This window comes from Oncorhynchus clarkii, chromosome 10, assembly GCF_045791955.1.
Source record: "Oncorhynchus clarkii lewisi isolate Uvic-CL-2024 chromosome 10, UVic_Ocla_1.0, whole genome shotgun sequence".
Lineage (NCBI taxonomy): Eukaryota > Metazoa > Chordata > Actinopteri > Salmoniformes > Salmonidae > Oncorhynchus > Oncorhynchus clarkii.
In genome coordinates, this window is record NC_092156.1 from 75,844,963 (window position 1) to 75,869,522 (window position 24,560).

The following is a 24,560-nucleotide window of genomic DNA, read 5'->3' on the forward strand; positions in this document are numbered from 1 at the left end:
GACACCATCCTATGACCTCTCCAGGTACAGACTGTCAGTATTAGGTGAGACCCAGGCATGCTGTTTTATCATTCATGAAGGACTTCATGCTCTCCTTACTTCTTACTATTTATCTACCAATGACTTCATGCTCTCCTTACTTCTTACTATTTATCTACCAATGACTTCATGCTCTCCTTAATTCTTACTATTTATCTACCAATGACTTCATGCTCTCCTTACTTCTTACTATTTATCTACTAATCACCATATTCTTTCCTTACTGATTTGAATGCCCTGCCCACTTCCCTTTACTCCTCCTCCACTGCGACCAATCAAGCCAGAAGTAGAAAAGAGCAGACGCTCTGAGCTATCCAACCAGGAACAAGACTATACTGCCACTACTACTGCAACTCAGTAGACAGAACTCCTGACAGTCAGTGTTCTGTCTGGGAGTGTTCAGAGTCAGTGTTCTGTCTGGGAGTGTTCAGAGTCAGTGTTCTGTCTGGGAGTGTTCAGAGTCAGTGTTCTGTCTGGGAGTGTTCAGAGTCAGTGTTCTGTCTGGGAGTGTTCAGAGTCAGTGTTCTGTCTGGGAGTGTTCAGAGTCAGTGTTCTGTCTGGGAGTGTTCAGAGTCAGTGTTCTGTCTGGGAGTGTTCAGAGTCAGTGTTCTGTCTGGGAGTGTTCCCAGTCAGTGTTCTTTCTGTGAGCGTTCCCAGTGTTCCAACATGGTTCTGAACATTCCAGGTGTGGTTGCCATGGCAGTGTTCTATCTGCTGGTCCTGGGGACAGGTTTGTGGGCAGCACGGAAGTCCAGGGCTATGGAGAAGAAAAGTACGGGAGACAAGACAGAGATAACCTTACTGGGAGACAGGAATATCGGCCTGCTTGTGGGAATATTCACCATGACTGGTAGGTGAGGTGTGGCCATGTCTTTAGATCTGTGTAATGCTTTATAACTATATTCTCTATTACTGTATTCACACTGTACCTGTATAACTATACTCTCTATTACTGTATTCACACTGCACCTGTACCTTTACAACTATACTCACTATTACTGTATTCACACTGTACTATACCTGTACAACTATACTCTCTATTACTGTATTCACACTGTACTGTACCTTTACAACTATATTCTCTATTACTGTATTCACACTGTACTGTACCTTTACAACTATATTCTCTATTACTGTATTCACACTGTACCTGTACAACTATACTCTCTATTACTGTATTCACACTGTACCTTTACAACTATACTCTCTATTACTGTATTCACACTGTACCTTTACAACTATACTCTCTATTACTGTATTCACACTGTGCCTTTACAACTATACTCACTATTACTGTATTCACACTGTACCTTTACAACTATACTCACTATTACTGTATTCACACTGTACCTTTACAACTATACTCTCTATTACTGTATTCACACTGTACCTGTACAACTATACTCTCTATTACTGTATTCACACTGTACCTTTACAACTATACTCTCTATTACTGTATTCACACTGTACCTTTACAACTATACTCTCTATTACTGTATTCACACTGTACCTTTACAACTATACTCTCTATTACTGTATTCACACTGTACCTGTACAACTATACTCTCTATTACTGTATTCACACTGTACCTGTACAACTATACTCTCTATTACTGTATTCACACTGTACCTGTACAACTATACTCTCTATTACTGTATTCACACTGTACCTTTACAACTATACTCACTATTACTGTATTCACACTGTACCTTTACAACTATACTCACTATTACTGTATTCACACTGTACTATACCTGTACAACTATACTCTCTATTACTGTATTCACACTGTGCCTTTACAACTATACTCTCTATTACTGTATTCACACTGTACCTTTACAACTATACTCTCTATTACTGTATTCACACTGTACCTTTACAACTATACTCTCTATTACTGTATTCACACTGTGCCTTTACAACTATACTCACTATTACTGTATTCACACTGTACTGTAGAGACAGTATAGATCATTCCTTACCTTTGGACAAACAGCGTGTTTGTGTGTGTGTGTGTGTGTCCTGCAGCTACGTGGGTTGGAGGAGGCTTTATCGTAGGGATAGCAGAGGTTGTCTATAACCCTAACCTGGGTCTGGTCTGGGCTTTCATGCCCCTACAGAGCTCCGTCTCCTTCATCATCGGTAAGACGCACACACGCATGCACACACGCACACACACACACACAAAGTTTAATATTTCACAATCAGAAATAATCATTGGAAAATGTAAAAATATCAAAGTTTCCAATATTTAAAGTGACGGGACGTTGTTGTGCTGAACCACACATCCCAGTCTGTAGTTTTTACTGACCTTCAATTCATTCAGATATTCTACACACCAAACCTTATCGGCTTGTTATTGGTGCACTGTTTATTTTATCTCTCTCTCTCTCTCTCTCTCTCTCTCTCTCTCTCTCTCTCTCTCTCTCTCTCTCTCTCTCTCTCTCTCTCTCTCTCTCTCTCTCTCTCTCTCTCCCCGTCTCTCTCTCCCCTCCCTGCCCCTTCTCTCCCTCCTTTCTCACTTCCCCCTCTCTCTCCACCCCCTCCCTCCTCTCTCTCCCCCCCTCTCTCTCCGTCCACCCCTCCCCCCCTCTCTCACTCCCCCTCTCTCTCTCCCTGCCTCCCTCCTCTCACTCCCCTCTCTCTCTCTCACCCCCCCCTCTCTCCCTCTTCTCCCTGTCTCTCTCTCCCCTCCCTCCCCCCTCTCCACCCCCTCCCTCCTCTCTCTCCGTCCACTCCCTCCCCCCTCTCTCACTCCCCCCTCTCTCTCTCACTCCCTCCTCTCCATCGCCTCTCTCCCTCTCACTCCCCCCCTCTCTCTCCCTCCTCTCTCTCTCCACCCCTCTCTCCACCCCTCACTCCTCCCCCCCCCCCCCCCCTCTTTTATCTCAGGTGGTATATTCTTTGCCAAGCCGATGAGGGAGAAGAAGTATGTTACTATGATGGATCCCTTCCAGATCAAGTATGGGAGAGTAGTGAGTGGAGCTCTGGTGTTCCCTGCCCTTGTAATGGATGCACTGTGGGTCGCCTGCACACTCGTCGGACTAGGTGATATGTACAACAAAACAACGGCAGCAAAAGAAACAACTGTTTCAAAAACACACAACACACGTAACCCCTGGTAAACACAAAAGTACAAAATCATTCGCTGCACACAAAACACACACATACGCAGAGTGCAGTTGAATCTCAACCGCAGGTCACTGTCTGGTGTTCCAAAACAGGAGCCACATTCCACCCTGTTTCGAACAACTTAGATAAACAGACACACAGTCATTCAGCCTCTAGCCGGTCTTGGACACCATTACATCTCTGTTAAGGTGTGTCAAGTCACTGGACCCATCCATAGTGACACCCTATTCTCTATATGTTCCCAATGGGCCCCGGTCCAAAGTACTGCTCTATATAAGGGAGAGGGTACCATTGTAGACACAGCCATTCTTTCCTGATGGACCTGTCAGGGTTGTCTTTATGTAGGTTCAACTCTTTAATTCACCCTTATTTTACCAGGTAAGTCGACTGAGAACACGTTCTCATTTGCAGCAATGACCTCGGGAATAGTTACAGGGGAGAAGAGGAGGGGGATGAATGAGACAATTGTAAACTGGGGATTATTAGGTGACCGTGATGGTTTGAGGGCCAGATTGGGAATTTAGCCAGGACACTGGGGTTAACACCCCTACTCTTGCGATAAGTGCCATGGGATCTTTAATGACCACAGAGAGTCAGGACACCCATTTAACGTCCCACCCGAAAGACACCCTACACAGGGCAATGTCCCCAATCACTGCCCTGGGGGATTGGGATATTTTTTTTAGACCAGAGGAAAGAGTGCCTCCTACTGGCCCTCCAACACCACTTCCAGCAGCATCTGGTCTCCCATCTAGGAACTGACCAGGACCAACCACGCTTAGTTTCAGAAGCAAGCCAGCAGTGGTATGCAGGGTGGTATGATGCTGGCACAAGTTGGTGAGATGCTGGACCCAGGTCGGTTCTAGACAGAGTAACCTGGGGAATAGTTACACAACGCCCCAGCTTGGTGAGATGCTGGACCCAGGTCGATTCTAGATAGAGTAACCTGGGAAATAGTTACACAAGGCCCCAGCTTGGTGAGATGCTGGACCCAGGTCGGTTCTAGATAGAGTAACCTGGGGAATAGTTTCACAACGCCCCAGCTTGGTGAGATGCTGGACCCAGGTCGGTTCTAGATAGAGTAACCTGGGGAATAGTTTCACAATGCCCCAGCTTGGTGAGATGCTGGACCCAGGTCGGTTCTAGATAGAGTAACCTGGGGAATAGTTACTCAATGCCCCAGCTTGGTGAGATGCTGGACCCAGGTCGGTTCCAGATAGAGTAACCTGGGGAATAGTTACACAACGCCCCAGCTTGGTGAGATGCAGGTTTGTTCTAGATGGAGTAATTTGATCAGGGAGGGGAAACAGGTCAGGTGGGTTTTTTAATTACCACTTGTTGAAACTCAGTCATGCTTCATTCTAGCTGGCGTGTGAAGAATGTTGTTTGTTACTTCAAGCCCGGTAAGCAGGGCTCTTCACACTTCCAGTACAACGGCGAGGGACCAACTCAGTTTAACCTGGTTTTACAGTTTTTATCTGTGGTGCCACAAAACTGTGTTAGCCCGCTGAGCTAAAAGTGTGTGTGTGTGTGTGTGTTTGTGCTGCAGGTGGCACCATGAGTGTAATTTTGGACCTGCCCTACTCCTACTCTGTTGGGATTTCTGCAGTGGTGGCCATCATCTACACTCTACTGGGAGGACTCTACTCTGTAGCCTACACCGATGTCATCCAGCTCATCCTCATCTTCTTCAGTCTGGTGAGTGACAGGCGGCCATTTTGAATCCAATCCAGTCTGGTGAGGGACAGGCGGCCATTTTGAATCCAATCCGGTCTGGTGAGGGACAGGTGGCCGATTTGAATCTAAACCAGTCTGGTGAGTGACAGGCGGCCATTTTGAATCCAATCCATTCTGGTGAGGGACAGGCGGCCGATTTTAATCTAAGCCAGTCTGGTGAGGGACAGGTGGCCATTTGAATGTAAACCAGTCTGGTGAGTGACAGGCGGCCGATTTGAATCTAAACCAGTCTGGTGAGGGACAGGCGGCCATTTTGAATCTGAACCAGTCTGGTGAGGGACAGGCGGCCATTTTGAATCTAAACCAGTCTGGTGAGTGTAAGGCCGTGGAAACATTGTCCAAGTATTTTGGATGGAGCCAACACCTTTTTCAATAGGAGTGATCTGTTGTCGGATGATTGACAACGGAGATAATTGCCCAACAAAAAACACACAAACGGTCTGTCTTTTAACAGATGGAACTCATCTGAACATAGTTGACTACAGATGTACTTTTGATGTACGAAAACATAAAATGATCATTATCATATACAATTTAATGTATGCTCATGTGTCTCATTGTGGCTGCACCCGAAGACAGGAGTTAATCATAATTTAATTTGGTATTTTCTGTCTCTGCTGCCAGTGGCTGTGTGTCCCGTTCCTCATGGCCAACCCAGTGGTGGGTGACATCACCCAGACAGCCTTCAACCACACCTACCAGGCCCCCTGGCTGGGACACATGGAGAAGGGGAAGGTCTTCAAGTGGGTTGATGACTTCTTATTGGTGGTGAGATCAACTGATTCATTTGTTAATGTGTTAAATAAGTCAAGTAAGTTAGATAAGGATGGAATAAGCATTTGATAAGTAAAACATATGCATACTCCTCTATATTACAGTCATATCACCAGTCTCTCCTCTCCTCTATATTACAGTCATATCACCAGTCTCTCTCCTCTCCTCTATATTACAGTCATATCACCAGTCTCTACATTACAGTCATATCACCAGTCTCTACATTACAGTCATATCACCAGTCTCCTCATTACAGTCATATCACCAGTCTCTACATTACAGTCATATCACCAGTCTCCTCATTACAGTCATATCACCAGTCTCTACATTACAGTCATATCACCAGTCTCTCCTCTCCTCTATATTACAGTCATATCACCAGTCTCTCTCCTCTCCTCTATATTACAGTCATATCACCAGTCTCTTCTCTCCTCTACATTACAGTATTATCACCAGTCTCTCTCCTCTCCTCTACATTACAGTCATATCACCAGTCTCTCCTCTCCTCTACATTACAGTCATATCACCAGTCTCTACATTACAGTCATATCACCAGTCTCTCTCCTCTCCTCTACATTACAGTCATATCACCAGTCTCTACATTACAGTCATATCACCAGTCTCTTCTCTTCTCTACATTACAGTCATATCACCAGTCTCTCTCCTCTCCTCTACATTACAGTCATATCACCAGTCTCTACATTACAGTCATATCACCAGTCTCTCTCCTCTCCTCTACATTACAGTCATATCACCAGTCTCTCTCCTCTCCTCTACATTACAGTCATATCATCAGTCTCTCCTCTCCTCTACATTACAGTCATATCACCAGTCTCTCTCCTCTCCTCTACATTACAGTCATATCACCAGTCTCTACATTACAGTCATATCACCAGTCTCTACATTACAGTCATATCACCAGTCTCCTCATTACAGTCATATCACCAGTCTCTACATTACAGTCATATCACCAGTCTCCTCATTACAGTCATATCACCAGTCTCTACATTACAGTCATATCACCAGTCTCTCCTCTCCTCTATATTACAGTCATATCACCAGTCTCTCTCCTCTCCTCTATATTACAGTCATATCACCAGTCTCTTCTCTCCTCTACATTACAGTATTATCACCAGTCTCTCTCCTCTCCTCTACATTACAGTCATATCACCAGTCTCTCCTCTCCTCTACATTACAGTCATATCACCAGTCTCTACATTACAGTCATATCACCAGTCTCTCTCCTCTCCTCTACATTACAGTCATATCACCAGTCTCTACATTACAGTCATATCACCAGTCTCTTCTCTTCTCTACATTACAGTCATATCACCAGTCTCTCTCCTCTCCTCTACATTACAGTCATATCACCAGTCTCTACATTACAGTCATATCACCAGTCTCTCTCCTCTCCTCTACATTACAGTCATATCACCAGTCTCTCTCCTCTCCTCTACATTACAGTCATATCATCAGTCTCTCCTCTCCTCTACATTACAGTCATATCACCAGTCTCTCTCCTCTCCTCTACATTACAGTCATATCACCAGTCTCTCTCCTCTCCTCTACATTACAGTCATATCACCAGTCTCTCCTCTCCTCTACATTACAGTCATATCACCAGTCTCTCTCCTCTCCTCTACATTACAGTCATATCACCAGTCTCTTCTCTCCTCTACATTACAGTCATATCACCAGTCTCTCTCCTCTCCTCTACATTACAGTCATATCACCAGTCTCTCTCCTCTCCTCTACATTACAGTCATATCACCAGTCTCTACATTACAGTCATATCACCAGTCTCTTCTCTCCTCTATATTACAGTCATATCACCAGTCTCTACATTACAGTCATATCACCAGTCTCTACATTACAGTCATATCACCAGTCTCTACATTACAGTCATATAACCAGTCTCTCTCCTCTCCTCTACATTACAGTCATATCACCAGTCTCTACATTACAGTCATATCACCAGTCTCTACATTACAGTCATATCACCAGTCTCTCTTCTCTCCTCTCCATTACAGTCATATCACCAGTCTCTCCTCTACATTACAGTCATATCACCAGTCTCTTCTCTCCTCTCCATTACAGTCATATCACCAGTCTCTACATTACAGTCATATCACCAGTCTCTCCTCTCCTCTACATTACAGTCATATCACCAGTCTCTCCTCTCCTCTACATTACAGTCATATCACCAGTCTCTCTCCTCTCATCTACATTACAGTCATATCACCAGTCTCTCTCCTCTCATCTACATTACAGTCATATCACCAGTCTCTCTCCTCTCCTCTATATTACAGTCATATCACCAGTCTCTCCTCTCCTCTACATTACAGTATTATCACCAGTCTCTCCTCTCCTCTATCATACAGTCATATCACCAGTCTCTCCTCTCCTCTATATTACAGTCATATCACCAGTCTCTTCTCTCCTCTACATTACAGTATTATCACCAGTCTCTCTCCTCTCCTCTACATTACAGTCATATCACCAGTCTCTCCTCTCCTCTACATTACAGTCATATCACCAGTCTCTACATTACAGTCATATCACCAGTCTCTCTCCTCTCCTCTACATTACAGTCATATCACCAGTCTCTACATTACAGTCATATCACCAGTCTCTTCTCTTCTCTACATTACAGTCATATCACCAGTCTCTCTCCTCTCCTCTACATTACAGTCATATCACCAGTCTCTACATTACAGTCATATCACCAGTCTCTCTCCTCTCCTCTACATTACAGTCATATCACCAGTCTCTCTCCTCTCCTCTACATTACAGTCATATCATCAGTCTCTCCTCTCCTCTACATTACAGTCATATCACCAGTCTCTCTCCTCTCCTCTACATTACAGTCATATCACCAGTCTCTCTCCTCTCCTCTACATTACAGTCATATCACCAGTCTCTCCTCTCCTCTACATTACAGTCATATCACCAGTCTCTCTCCTCTCCTCTACATTACAGTCATATCACCAGTCTCTTCTCTCCTCTACATTACAGTCATATCACCAGTCTCTCTCCTCTCCTCTACATTACAGTCATATCACCAGTCTCTCTCCTCTCCTCTACATTACAGTCATATCACCAGTCTCTTCTCTCCTCTACATTACAGTCATATCACCAGTCTCTCTCCTCTCCTCTACATTACAGTCATATCACCAGTCTCTCTCCTCTCCTCTACATTACAGTCATATCACCAGTCTCTACATTACAGTCATATCACCAGTCTCTCTCCTCTCCTCTACATTACAGTCATATCACCAGTCTCTCTCCTCTCCTCTATATTACAGTCATATCACCAGTCTCTACATTACAGTCATATCACCAGTCTCTTCTCTCCTCTATATTACAGTCATATCACCAGTCTCTACATTACAGTCATATCAACAGTCTCTACAGTGCCTTGCGAAAGTATTCGGCCCCCTTGAACTTTGCGACCTTTTGCCACATTTCAGGCTTCAAACATAAAGATATAAAACTGTATTTTTTTGTGAAGAATCAACAACAAGTGGGACACAATCATGAAGTGGAACGACATTTATTGGATATTTCAAACTTTTTTAACAAATCAAAAACTGAAAAATTGGGCGTGCAAAATTATTCAGCCCCTTTACTTTCAGTGCAGCAAACTCTCTCCAGAAGTTCAGTGAGGATCTCTGAATGATCCAATGTTGACCTAAATGACCAATGATGATAAATACAATCCACCTGTGTGTAATCAAGTCTCCGTATAAATGCACCTGCACTGTGATAGTCTCAGAGGTCCGTTAAAAGCGCAGAGAGCATCATGAAGAACAAGGAACACACCAAGCAGGTCCGAGATACTGTTGTGAAGAAGTTTAAAGCCGGATTTGGATACAAAAAGATTTCCCAAGCTTTAAACATCCCAAGGAGCACTGTGCAAGCGATAATATTGAAATGGAAGGAGTATCAGACCACTGCAAATCTACCCAGACCTGGCCGTCCCTCTAAACTTTCAGCTCATACAAGGAGAAGACTGATCAGAGATGCAGCCAAGAGGCCCATGATCACTCTGGATGAACTGCAGAGATCTACAGCTGAGGTGGGAGACTCTGTCCATAGGACAACAATCAGTCATATATTGCACAAATCTGGCCTTTATGGAAGAGTGGCAAGAAGAAAGCCATTTCTTAAAGATATCCATAAAAAGTGTTGTTTAAAGTTTGCCACAAGCCACCTGGGAGACACACCAAACATGTGGAAGAAGGTGCTCTGGTCAGATGAAACCAAAATTGAACTTTTTGGCAACAATGCAAAATGTTATGTTTGGCGTAAAAGCAACACAGCTCATCACCCTGAACACACCATCCCCACTGTTAAACATGGTGGTGGCAGCATCATGGTTTGGGCCTGCTTTTCTTCAGCAGGGACAGGGAAGATGGTTAAAATTGATGGGAAGATGGATGGAGCCAAATACAGGACCATTCTGGAAGAAAACCTGATGGAGTCTGCAAAAGACCTGAGACTGGGACGGAGATTTGTCTTCCAACAAGACAATGATCCAAAACATAAAGCAAAATCTACAATGGAATGGTTCAAAAATAAACATATCCAGGTGTTAGAATGGCCAAGTCAAAGTCCAGACCTGAATCCAATCGAGAATCTGTGGAAAGAACTGGAAACTGCTGTTCACAAATGCTCTCCATCCAACATCACTGAGCTCGAGCTGTTTTGCAAGGAGGAATGGGAAAACATTTCAGTCTCTCGATGTGCAAAACTGATAGAGACATACCCCAAGCGACTTACAGCTGTAATTGCAGCAAAAGGTTGCGCTACAAAGTATTAACTTAACGGGGCTGAATAATTTTGCACGCCCAATTTTTCAATTTTTGATTTGTTAAAAGGGTTTGAAATATCCAATAAATGTCGTTCCACTTCATGATTGTGTCCCACTTGTTGTTGATTCTTCACAAAAAAATACAGTTTTATATCTTTATGTTTGAAGCCTGAAATGTGGCAAAAGGTCGCAAAGTTCATGGGGGCCGAATACTTTCGCAAGGCACTGTACATTACAGTCATATCACCAGTCTCTCTCCTCTCCTCTACATTACAGTCATATCACCAGTCTCTACATTACAGTCATATCACCAGTCTCTACATTACAGTCATATCACCAGTCTCTCTTCTCTCCTCTCCATTACAGTCATATCACCAGTCTCTCCTCTACATTACAGTCATATCACCAGTCTCTTCTCTCCTCTCCATTACAGTCATATCACCAGTCTCTACATTACAGTCATATCACCAGTCTCTCCTCTCCTCTACATTACAGTCATATCACCAGTCTCTCCTCTCCTCTACATTACAGTCATATCACCAGTCTCTCTCCTCTCATCTACATTACAGTCATATCACCAGTCTCTCTCCTCTCATCTACATTACAGTCATATCACCAGTCTCTCTCCTCTCCTCTATATTACAGTCATATCACCAGTCTCTCCTCTCCTCTACATTACAGTATTATCACCAGTCTCTCCTCTCCTCTATATTACAGTCATATCACCAGTCTCTCTCCTCTCGTCTACATTACAGTCATATCACCAGTCTCTACATTACAGTCATATCACCAGTCTCTACATTACAGTCATATCACCAGTCTCTCCTCTCCTCTACATTACAGTCATATCACCAGTCTCTACATTACAGTCATATCACCAGTCTCTACATTACAGTCATATCACCAGTCTCTACATTACAGTCATATCACCAGTCTCTCCTCTCCTCTACATTACAGTCATATCACCAGTCTCTACATTACAGTCATATCACCAGTCTCTACATTACAGTCATATCACCAGTCTCTCCTCTCCTCTACATTACAGTCATATCACCAGTCTCTCCTCTCCTCTACATTACAGTCATATCACCAGTCTCTACATTACAGTCATATCACCAGTCTCTACATTACAGTCATATCACCAGTCTCTACATTACAGTCATATCACCAGTCTCTCCTCTCCTCTACATTACAGTCATATCACCAGTCTCTCCTCTCCTCTACATTACAGTCATATCACCAGTCTCTACATTACAGTCATATCACCAGTCTCTCCTCTCCTCTACATTACAGTCATATCACCAGTCTCTACATTACAGTCATATCACCAGTCTCTCCTCTACTCTACATTACAGTCATATCACCAGTCTCTCCTCTCCTCTACATTACAGTCATATCACCAGTCTCTCTACTCTCCTCTACATTACAGTCATATCACCAGTCTCTCTTCTCTCCTCTACATTACAGTCATATCACCAGTCTCTCTTATCTCCTCTACATTACAGTCATATCACCAGTCTCTTCTCTCCTCTACATTACAGTCATATCACCAGTCTCTACATTACAGTCATATCACCAGTCTCTACATTACAGTCATATCACCAGTCTCTCCTCTCCTCTACATTACAGTCATATCACCAGTCTCTCCTCTCCTCTACATTACAGTCATATCACCAGTCTCTCCTCTCCTCTACATTACAGTCATATCACCAGTCTCTCTACTCTCCTCTACATTACAGTCATATCACCAGTCTCTCTTCTCTCCTCTACATTACAGTCATATCACCAGTCTCTCTTATCTCCTCTACATTACAGTCATATCACCAGTCTCTTCTCTCCTCTACATTACAGTCATATCACCAGTCTCTCTACTCTCCTCTACATTACAGTCATATCACCAGTCTCTTCTCTCCTCTACATTACAGTCATATCACCAGTCTCTCTCCTCTCCTCTACATTACAGTCATATCACCAGTCTCTTCTCTCCTCTACATTACAGTCATATCACCAGTCTCTCTCCTCTCCTCTACATTACAGTCATATCACCAGTCTCTCTCCTCTCCTCTACATTACAGTCATATCACCAGTCTCTCCTCTCCTCTATAATACAGTCATATCACCAGTCTCTCTCCTCTCCTCTACATTACAGTCATATCACCAGTCTCTCTCCTCTCCTCTCCATTACAGTCATATCACCAGTCTCTACATTACAGTCATATCACCAGTCTCTCTCCTCTCCTCTACATTACAGTCATATCACCAGTCTCTACATTACAGTCATATCACCAGTCTCTACATTACAGTCATATCACCAGTCTCTCCTCTCCTCTACATTACAGTCATATCACCAGTCTCTACATTACAGTCATATCACCAGTCTCTCCTCTCCTCTACATTACAGTCATATCACCAGTCTCTACATTACAGTCATATCACCAGTCTCTACATTACAGTCATATCACCAGTCTCTCCTCTCCTCTACATTACAGTCATATCACCAGTCTCTACATTACAGTCATATCACCAGTCTCTACATTACAGTCATATCACCAGTCTCTCCTCTCCTCTACATTACAGTCATATCACCAGTCTCTCCTCTCCTCTACATTACAGTCATATCACCAGTCTCTACATTACAGTCATATCACCAGTCTCTACATTACAGTCATATCACCAGTCTCTACATTACAGTCATATCACCAGTCTCTCCTCTCCTCTACATTACAGTCATATCACCAGTCTCTCCTCTCCTCTACATTACAGTCATATCACCAGTCTCTACATTACAGTCATATCACCAGTCTCTCCTCTCCTCTACATTACAGTCATATCACCAGTCTCTACATTACAGTCATATCACCAGTCTCTCCTCTACTCTACATTACAGTCATATCACCAGTCTCTCCTCTCCTCTACATTACAGTCATATCACCAGTCTCTCTACTCTCCTCTACATTACAGTCATATCACCAGTCTCTCTTCTCTCCTCTACATTACAGTCATATCACCAGTCTCTCTTATCTCCTCTACATTACAGTCATATCACCAGTCTCTTCTCTCCTCTACATTACAGTCATATAACCAGTCTCTACATTACAGTCATATCACCAGTCTCTACATTACAGTCATATCACCAGTCTCTCCTCTCCTCTACATTACAGTCATATCACCAGTCTCTCCTCTCCTCTACATTACAGTCATATCACCAGTCTCTCCTCTCCTCTACATTACAGTCATATCACCAGTCTCTCTCCTCTCCTCTACATTACAGTCATATCACCAGTCTCTACATTACAGTCATATCACCAGTCTCTACATTACAGTCATATCACCAGTCTCTCCTCTCCTCTACATTACAGTCATATCACCAGTCTCTACATTACAGTCATATCACCAGTCTCTCCTCTCCTCTACATTACAGTCATATCACCAGTCTCTACATTACAGTCATATCACCAGTCTCTACATTACAGTCATATCACCAGTCTCTCCTCTCCTCTACATTACAGTCATATCACCAGTCTCTACATTACAGTCATATCACCAGTCTCTACATTACAGTCATATCACCAGTCTCTCCTCTCCTCTACATTACAGTCATATCACCAGTCTCTCCTCTCCTCTACATTACAGTCATATCACCAGTCTCTACATTACAGTCATATCACCAGTCTCTACATTACAGTCATATCACCAGTCTCTACATTACAGTCATATCACCAGTCTCTCCTCTCCTCTACATTACAGTCATATCACCAGTCTCTCCTCTCCTCTACATTACAGTCATATCACCAGTCTCTACATTACAGTCATATCACCAGTCTCTCCTCTCCTCTACATTACAGTCATATCACCAGTCTCTACATTACAGTCATATCACCAGTCTCTCCTCTACTCTACATTACAGTCATATCACCAGTCTCTCCTCTCCTCTACATTACAGTCATATCACCAGTCTCTCTACTCTCCTCTACATTACAGTCATATCACCAGTCTCTCTTCTCTCCTCTACATTACAGTCATATCACCAGTCTCTCTTATCTCCTCTACATTACAGTCATATCACCAGTCTCTTCTCTCCTCTACATTACAGTCATATAACCAGTCTCTACATTACAGTCATATCACCAGTCTCTACATTACAGTCATATCACCAGTCTCTCCTCTCCTCTACATTACAGTCATATCACCAGTCTCTCCTCTCCTCTACATTACAGTCATATCACCAGTCTCTCCTCTCCTCTACATTACAGTCATATCACCAGTCTCTCTACTCTCCTCTACATTACAGTCATATCACCAGTCTCTCTTCTCTCCTCTACATTACAGTCATATCACCAGTCTCTCTTATCTCCTCTACATTACAGTCATATCACCAGTCTCTTCTCTCCTCTACATTACAGTCATATCACCAGTCTCTCTACTCTCCTCTACATTACAGTCATATCACCAGTCTCTTCTCTCCTCTACATTACAGTCATATCACCAGTCTCTCTCCTCTCCTCTACATTACAGTCATATCACCAGTCTCTTCTCTCCTCTACATTACAGTCATATCACCAGTCTCTCTCCTCTCCTCTACATTACAGTCATATCACCAGTCTCTCTCCTCTCCTCTACATTACAGTCATATCACCAGTCTCTCCTCTCCTCTATAATACAGTCATATCACCAGTCTCTCTCCTCTCCTCTACATTACAGTCATATCACCAGTCTCTACATTACAGTCATATCACCAGTCTCTCTCCTCTCCTCTCCATTACAGTAATATCACCAGTCTCTACATTACAGTCATATCACCAGTCTCTCTCCTCTCCTCTACATTACAGTCATATCACCAGTCTCTCTACTCTCCTCTACATTACAGTCATATCACCAGTCTCTTCTCTCCTCTACATTACAGTCATATCACCAGTCTCTCTCCTCTCCTCTACATTACAGTCATATCACCAGTCTCTACATTACAGTCATATCACCAGTCTCTCTCATCTCCTCTCCATTACAGTCATATCACCAGTCTCTACATTACAGTCATATCACCAGTCTCTCTCCTCTCCTCTCCATTACAGTCATATCACCAGTCTCTACATTACAGTCATATCACCAGTCTCTCTCCTCTCCTCTACATTACAGTCATATCACCAGTCTCTTCTCTCCTCTACATTACAGTCATATCACCAGTCTCTACATTACAGTCATATCACCAGTCTCTCCTCTCCTCTACATTACAGTCATATCACCAGTCTCTTCTCTCCTCTACATTACAGTCATATCACCAGTCTCTACATTACAGTCATATCACCAGTCTCTTCTCTCCTCTACATTACAGTCATATCACCAGTCTCTTCTCTCCTCTACATTACAGTCATATCACCAGTCTCTCTCCTCTCCTCTCCATTACAGTCATATCACCAGTCTCTCCATTACAGTCATATCACCAGTCTCTCTCCTCTCCTCTACATTACAGTCATATCACCAGTCTCTCTCCTCTCCTCTACATTACAGTCATATCACCAGTCTCTCCTCTCCTCTACATTACAGTCATATCACCAGTCTCTTCTCTCCTCTACATTACAGTCATATCACCAGTCTCTCTCCTCTCCTCTCCATTACAGTCATATCACCAGTCTCTCCATTACAGTCATATCACCAGTCTCTCCTCTCCTCTACATTACAGTCATATCACCAGTCTCTCCTCTCCTCTACATTACAGTCATATCACCAGTCTCTTCTCTCCTCTACATTACAGTCATATCACCAGTCTCTCTCCTCTCCTCTCCATTACAGTCATATCACCAGTCTCTCCATTACAGTCATATCACCAGTCTCTATCCTCTCCTCTCCATTACAGTCATATCACCAGCCTCTACATTACAGTCATATCACCAGTCTCTCTCCTCTCCTCTCCATTACAGTCATATCACCAGTCTCTCCTCTCCTCTATAATACAGTCATATCACCAGTCTCTCTCCTCTCCTCTACATTACAGTCATATCACCAGTCTCTCTCCTCTCCTCTCCATTACAGTCATATCACCAGTCTCTACATTACAGTCATATCACCAGTCTCTCTCCTCTCCTCTCCATTACAGTAATATCACCAGTCTCTACATTACAGTCATATCACCAGTCTCTCTCCTCTCCTCTACATTACAGTCATATCACCAGTCTCTCCTCTCCTCTATAATACAGTCATATCACCAGTCTCTCTCCTCTCCTCTACATTACAGTCATATCACCAGTCTCTCTCCTCTCCTCTCCATTACAGTCATATCACCAGTCTCTACATTACAGTCATATCACCAGTCTCTCTCCTCTCCTCTCCATTACAGTAATATCACCAGTCTCTACATTACAGTCATATCACCAGTCTCTCTCCTCTCCTCTACATTACAGTCATATCACCAGTCTCTCTACTCTCCTCTACATTACAGTCATATCACCAGTCTCTTCTCTCCTCTACATTACAGTCATATCACCAGTCTCTCTCCTCTCCTCTACATTACAGTCATATCACCAGTCTCTACATTACAGTCATATCACCAGTCTCTCTCATCTCCTCTCCATTACAGTCATATCACCAGTCTCTACATTACAGTCATATCACCAGTCTCTCTCCTCTCCTCTCCATTACAGTCATATCACCAGTCTCTACATTACAGTCATATCACCAGTCTCTCTCCTCTCCTCTACATTACAGTCATATCACCAGTCTCTTCTCTCCTCTACATTACAGTCATATCACCAGTCTCTACATTACAGTCATATCACCAGTCTCTCCTCTCCTCTACATTACAGTCATATCACCAGTCTCTTCTCTCCTCTACATTACAGTCATATCACCAGTCTCTACATTACAGTCATATCACCAGTCTCTTCTCTCCTCTACATTACAGTCATATCACCAGTCTCTTCTCTCCTCTACATTACAGTCATATCACCAGTCTCTCTCCTCTCCTCTCCATTACAGTCATATCACCAGTCTCTCCATTACAGTCATATCACCAGTCTCTCTCCTCTCCTCTACATTACAGTCATATCACCAGTCTCTCTCCTCTCCTCTACATTACAGTCATATCACCAGTCTCTCCTCTCCTCTACATTACAGTCATATCACCAGTCTCTCCTCTCCTCTACATTACAGTCATATCACCAGTCTCTTCTCTCCTCTACATTACAGTCATATCACCAGTCTCTACATTACAGTCATATCACCAGTCTCTTCTCTCCTCTACATTACAGTCATATCACCAGTCTCTTCTCTCCTCTACATTACAGTCATATCACCAGTCTCTCTCCTCTCCTCTCCATTACAGTCATATCACCAGTCTCTCCATTACAGTCATATCACCAGTCTCTCTCCTCTCCTCTACATTACAGTCATATCACCAGTCTCTCTCCTCTCCTCTACATTACAGTCATATCACCAGTCTCTCTCCTCTCCTCTACATTACAGTCATATCACTATTCTCTCTTCTATCTTCCAACCATTTATTTTCTCTACTGCTCAAAACTCTTTGCTCCACCTTGATAAGGAGGAATCAATATGCAATACACTCGTTCATTACAAACTGAGTCAAGACTTTGAGTGACGTTCAGTTGTGTAATAGCAAAAGAGACTGAACAGCTGAATCCCCGTACCGTTGGAATGGCAGCACTCTCTCACATCCTATCAAAGCTCCCTCCTCTCATGCCATGAGATATTCAAGTATTTTTTCCACTAACATGACACAGCACTTTCCACAGACGCTTTCACCCTCATTAAGGACATGGTCTTGTGTTAACCATGACCCAGGAGTTTCTACAATCTCAACCAGTGTTGGCACCATCTTATCTTGTTGTTGTTAGGCCATGCAACCTATCTGTGGTTTCCAGTCTCAAGCTTTCTAACAGACAGTCCCCCAAAAACCACAAACAGCCCTTTCCTCAACTTCACCATGACTCTACAATACAAAAAACATCCTGGAGACTCAAGGCCTCATTCTACTTCTCCTTAAACAACACAAACAGAACTTATTAATGTAAGTCATTTAGCAGGGACTCTTATCCAGAGGGACTTACAGGAGCCGTAAGGGCTAAGTGCCTTGCTCAAGGGCACCTCGGCAGATTTATCACCTAGTCTGCTCAGGGATTCAAACCTTAACAGCGATTCTACCTGCCACCATTTCACAATCTAACAACCTCCTTTATGTTCTTGTCATCCTCCTTGTCATCTTCCATTTCTCCTCGGTCTCCTTATCCTCCCCCTCCTATTCTCCCTCCCTCCCCTCCTCCCTTTCTCCTCCCTCCTCTCCGTCATCTCCTCCCCTCTCTCCTCAGGCGTTGGGTAGCTTGTCTTTCCAGTGTTTCCACCAGAGGACGCTTTCTGCCTCTTCCTCGTTTAACGCCCAGGTCACCTGCTTCGCGGCTGCTGCCATGGTCCTCATCCTGGGGATCCCCTCTGTCCTGGTCGGGGCTGTAGCCGCTTCCACAGGTAATAAAGTACAAAAAGGTTTTCCAATCCCGGAGCGGACAAGGTGAATCATCTGTTGTTGTGCCCTTGTGCAAGGCACTGAAACCCTTATTGCTCCAGGGGTGAAATGGTCGTCTCTGACCCCAACTCTCCGCCGGCGTCTCGGGGGGAGTTGGGATATGTAGATAAAAACACATTTGATTTTTTATTTCACCTTTATTTAACCAGGTAGGCTAGTTGAGAACACCTTTATTTAACCAGGTAGGCTAGTTGAGAACACCTTTATTTAACCAGGTAGGCTAGTTGAGAACACCTTTATTTAACCAGGTAGGCTAGTTGAGAACACCTTTATTTAACCAGGTAGGCTAGTTGAGAACACCTTTATTTAACCAGGTAGGCTAGTTGAGAACACCTTTATTTAACCAGGTAGTCCAGTTGAGAACACCTTTATTTAACCAGGTAGGCTAGTTGAGAACACCTTTATTTAACCAGGTAGGCTAGTTGAGAACACCTTTATTTAACCAGGTAGGCCAGTTGAGAACACCTTTATTTAACCAGGTAGGCCAGTTGAGAACAAGTTCTCATTTACAACTGTGACCTGACCAAGATAAAGCAAAGCAGTGTGACAGAAACAACACAGAGTTACACATGGAATAAACAAAACATAGTCAATAATACAATAGAAAAAAAGTATATATACAGTGTGTGCAAATTAGGTAAGATAAGGGAGGTAAGGCAATAAACAGGCCATAGTGGCGAAATATTTACAATATAGCAATTAAACACATGTTCTCTTGTTCAAGAATAACGGACAAATATAAGCACCTCCAAGTTAATATTATTAAAGGGGATATAAAGTTTCAGAGAAGAAGAGTTGTGTGTCGTTGACTGGTTTGTCTGTTATCTGATGTCCGTATACTGCTCCTATCATCTACCTCACATCCTGAACCATAACACACTCCAATCTAGTGGCCGTGTCCTGGTGTTGTGGCTAGAGTGCATGTTTTGTTATTACTCTCTGTGGAGCACGAGATCCTTTGAATACATCTGGTTTCCCTGCAGCTCACATGAGCGGATTGCAAAATGAAAGAATTTAAATAACTCATACGCATGTTTATGCTTTTAGACTTCATCAAAGTGCGATTGTCAAAATGACCAAACTTTATTGAGACTTTCCTGGTGTGTCTCCAGACTGGAACCTGACATCGTACGGGTCTCCGTCTCCGTATGAGCGCAACGAGACGGGATTGGTGCTCCCCATCGCCCTGCAGCACCTGGCTCCGCCCTACGTGTCTGTCATCGGCATCGGGGCCATCGCCGCCGCAGTGATGTCATCCGTGGACTCTGGCCTGCTCAGCTCCGCCTCCATGTTCTCCTCCAACATCTACAAGAACATCATTCGGAAGCAGGTGAAGAGTTGGGTGCAGGCTTTTGTTCTATCCCATCACTTACACCTCATTCTAATAAATTGGTGTGTGACGAGATACTCAATACAGTAGAGGTGACTAAGGAATTTAGGTCTGTTTTCCCATACACAGATTAATAAACCTACTAGTCCAGAACTGAAACACATTCTCAATGGAGATGATGATCCATTATGTTCATTAGTCCTGTTCTAGGTCATAGGTCATGTATCAGAAAATCACCACTAAATGCATAAATAAGTGTTTTTTTCCTATTTCATAAATTTTTGGGACATTGGCAAGACATTTTTCAATTCCCATTTGAAAACATTGCATTGGGTTCTATAGTGTACTGGCATTTTGGGACAAATAGCCTAACTCCGTGCTCCCTCTTGTGACTTCTCTGAGTATTACACCACAGGGCTGTTCAAGCTCTTCTGACTTCTCTGAGTATTACACCACAGGGCTGTTCAAGCTCTTCTGACTTGGATAATTATGACTGCTGTGCCTCCATCTTGGATCTGTCCTGACCACTGTGCCTCGGTCTTGGATCTGTCCTGACCACTGTGCCTCCATCTTGGATCTGTCCAGCCCACTGTGCCTCCATCTTGTATCTATCTCTCCTCTAGGCCTCAGACAGGGAGATACAGTGGGTGATCCGTGTGTCGGTGGTGGTGGTGGGGCTGTGTGGGATGGCCCTCACTCTCCTCCACAACAGTACCTATGCCCTGTGGATCCTGGCGTCTGATCTCTCCTACACCATCATCTTCCCTCAGCTCATCTGCGTCCTCTTCTTCCAGGTGTGTGTGTGTGTGTGTGTGTGTGTGTGTGTGTGTGTGTGTGTGTGTGTAACATGCAGAGGTGATATTGTGTGGGCCTTATCTTTTCCCTGCATCACAAACATGGTGGTGTGTCACTAGCCTGAGTGCCAGTCTGTTTGTGATGTCGTCATGCCAACTCACTCATCATCATGCCAAATGGTCGGCTTGACATCTAGAGATGGCAAGAGCACAAACCGGCCCTAGCCACAAAGCGTCTCAGAGTAGGAGTGCTGATCTAGGATCAGGCCCCAACCTGTCCATATCATCTTATTCATTATGATCAGGTTCCAACCTGTCCATATCTAAATCATTATGATCTAGGATCAGGTTCCAACCTGTCCATATAATCTCATTAATTATGAACTAAAAGGCTAAACTGATCCTAGATCAGAACTCTTACTCAGAGAGGCTTTGTGGATACAGGCCCAGGTTATAATTCGTCTGGCTACCCAGAGTCCTTGCTCCAGCCAAACGCTAGGCCACACCCACAGATGTTAGTTTATTCTCCACAATGAGTCTGGATCTGAGTACCTCCCCGATTCTTCACCGAATGTGAACACATTCAGGGCCGTCTGATTAGTCCAGAAACCAATGGGTTGGACCAGAACCAAAACACATGTGGGTAAAACAGCGGTTTGAAAATGTGTAATTGGCTTTGATACTCTGATGAGTTATTTTACTGCTGCTCTTTAATTATTTGTTACTTTTATTTCTTTACTTTAAAAACAAAACTGCATTATTGGTAAAAACTTCTTAGAGCTGTAATCCCGTTAACGGGATCGATATGACAACAGCCAGTGAAAGTGCAGGGCGCCAAATTCAAACAACAGAAATCTCATAATTAAAATTCCTCAAACATACAAATATTTCACACCATTTTAAAGATACACTTCTTCTTAATCCCACCACAGTGTCCGATTTCAAAAAGGCTTTACAGCGAAAGCACCACAAACGATTATGTTAGGTCACCGCAAAATAACAGAAAAACTGGCATTTTTCCAGCCAAAGACAGGAGTCACAAAAATCAGAAATAGAGATACAATTAATCACTAACCATCACTTCATCAGATGACACTCATAGGACTTCATGTAACACAATACATATATGTTTTGTTCGATTAAGTTCATATTTATGTCCAAAAACCTCAGTTTACATTGGCACTATGTTCAGAAATGCCTCTAAAATATCCAGAGAAATTGCAGAGAGCCACATCAAATAACAGAAATATTCATCATAAACTTCGATGAAAGATACATGTTTTACATAGAATTAAAGATAAACTTGTTCTTAATGCAACCGCTGTGTCAGATTTCAAAAAAGCTTTACGGCAAAAGTACAACATTCAATAATCTGAGAACAGCGTTCAGCCACAAAAGGAAGCCATACAGTTACCCGCCAAATTGTGGAGTCAACAAAAGCCATAAATAGCATTATAAATCTTCACTTACCTTTGCTGATCTTCGTTGGAATGCACTCCCAGGACTCCCACTTCCACAAGAAATGTTTGTTTTGTACGGTAATGTCCATCATTTATGTCCAAATAGCTACTATTGTTAGCGCGTTTGGTAAAACAAATCCAAAGTCAGGAAGCGCGGTCACTAAAAGCAGAAGAAATTTCAAAAAGTTCCCATAACAGTCAGTAGAAACATGTCAAACGATGTATTGAATCAATCTTTAGGATGTTTTTAACATAAATCTTCAATAAATGTTCCTCCCGGAGAATTCCATTGTCTTCAGAAGTGCGATGGAACAGAGCTCCCTCTCACGTGAACACGCATGGTCAGCTCATGATAGACCTTACTCATTCCCCTCTCCTTCGCCCCCACTTCACAGTAAAAGCATCAGACAAGGTTCTAAAGACTGTTTACATCTAGTGGAAGCCGTAGGAAGTGCAAACTGACCCATATCCCACTGTGTATTCAATAGGCGATGAGTTGAAAACCTACAAACCTCAGATTTCCCACTTCCTGGTTTGATTTTTTTCTCAGGTTTTTGCCTGCCACATGAGTTCTGTAATACTCACAGACATCATTCAAACAGTTTTAGAAACTTCAGAGTGTTTTCTGTCCAATACTAATAATAATTTGCATATATTAGCAACTGGGACTGAGGAGCAGGAAGTTTACTCTGGGCACCTTTTCATCCAAGCTACTCAATACTGCCCCTGCAGTAAGTTAGCATTTCAATGTATTCGGCGCATGTGACAAATACAATTGGATTTGATCCAATCGCTGATGACCCTGTTTTGCACAATGCCCCTCATTGTCCCTCGTCCCCACAAACGACTTCAACGATGGCACTGGAACTAAAGTATGTAGGAAACGACAGAGCAGAAAAATAAGTTAGTGTGAGTCATCAGGCTAGGCTAGAATATCACTTCTTCAAAACAAATCTCTTCATCTTCCAACAGGTCTCCAACGGCTATGGAGCCGTGGTGGGATACCTCGTAGGGGGCCTGATGAGACTCCTCTGTGGGGAGCCCATCTTCAACCTCGCCCCTGTCCTCCACTTCCCTGGATGCACCCTGGAGGACGGCGTCTACGTCCAGCGCTCCCCCATCAGGACCATATGTATGCTTCTGGCCCTGGCGGCCATCTTGGGTTTCTCCTGGCTGGCTCAGCTGATGTTCAATAAGGTCTGGTTGCCCGAGAGGTGGGATGTGTTCCAGGTAAAGTTCCAGACTTTGCCACTTGGTGGCGCCAGAGAGATGAAAGAGAAGGAGGAGGATGGTGCAGTCTCTGAGCCAATGCTTGACACCACAAAGTGTTAAAGTTTTGATCTACCTACTTTTACAGGCCGGTTTCCCAGACACTTCCCTGGACTACAAAGCACTTTGTTTTGGTGCATATTTTTTGTTTATTGGACAAGATAGAGAAAGGAAAGATTTATTGAACATCCAAATCATTCTAAAGAAGGCTATTTAAAATCGATTGTGTAGCTCAATTAAGTTACTTATATGATTTGAACATAAAGAGTGAAAAAGGCTGTAACATCGGTACCACCGACTTGCATTGGATTTGTTCCACAAAAGCATGGATTGCGGTCGTACCTTGTCCATAGACTGATTACAGGGTAAGGCAATCAATCCTATTATGTCATTTGGGTGAACTCTCTCTTTAGTCTAGGAGTAGGCTTAATGATCTGTGTCTGGGAAACTTCATTACCTCATCCCCAGATTACCTCATCCCCACCAGATTACCTCATCCCCACCAGATTACCTCATCCCCACCAGATTACCTCATCCCCACCAGATTACCTCATACCCACCAGATTACCTCATCCCCACCAGATTACCTCATCCCCACCAGATTACCTCATACCCACCAGATTACCTCATCCCCACCAGATTACCTCATCCCCACCAGATTACCTCATCCCCACCAGATTA

General features: G+C 43.4%; 1 protein-coding gene across 1 annotated transcript; it reads left to right on the forward strand.

The window, feature by feature from the left end:
• The first annotated feature begins 705 nt into the window (after positions 1–705).
• Positions 706–24,154, forward strand: LOC139419145 (high-affinity choline transporter 1-like). The gene is made up of 9 exons (XM_071169109.1): positions 706–889; positions 2,069–2,182; positions 2,933–3,088; positions 4,722–4,870; positions 5,534–5,677; positions 18,815–18,968; positions 20,139–20,356; positions 20,980–21,150; positions 23,583–24,154. Exons 1-9 carry the CDS (start codon positions 706–708, stop codon positions 23,940–23,942), a joined length of 1,650 nt encoding a protein of 549 aa, XP_071025210.1. The 3' UTR covers positions 23,943–24,154.
• Positions 24,155–24,560: the final 406 nt, after the last annotated feature.

Bases quoted from the DNA above. Each gene is read 5' to 3' on its own strand.
- LOC139419145 (XM_071169109.1), top strand. From the start codon at position 706: ATGGTTCTGAACATTCCAGGTGTGGTTGCCATGGCAGTGTTCTATCTG. The intron at 3,089-4,721 runs GTGATATGTACA...TTTGTGCTGCAG, and splicing joins CTGCACACTCGTCGGACTAG to GTGGCACCATGAGTGTAATT. The intron at 5,678-18,814 runs GTGAGATCAACT...CTCTCTCCTCAG, and splicing joins TTGATGACTTCTTATTGGTG to GCGTTGGGTAGCTTGTCTTT.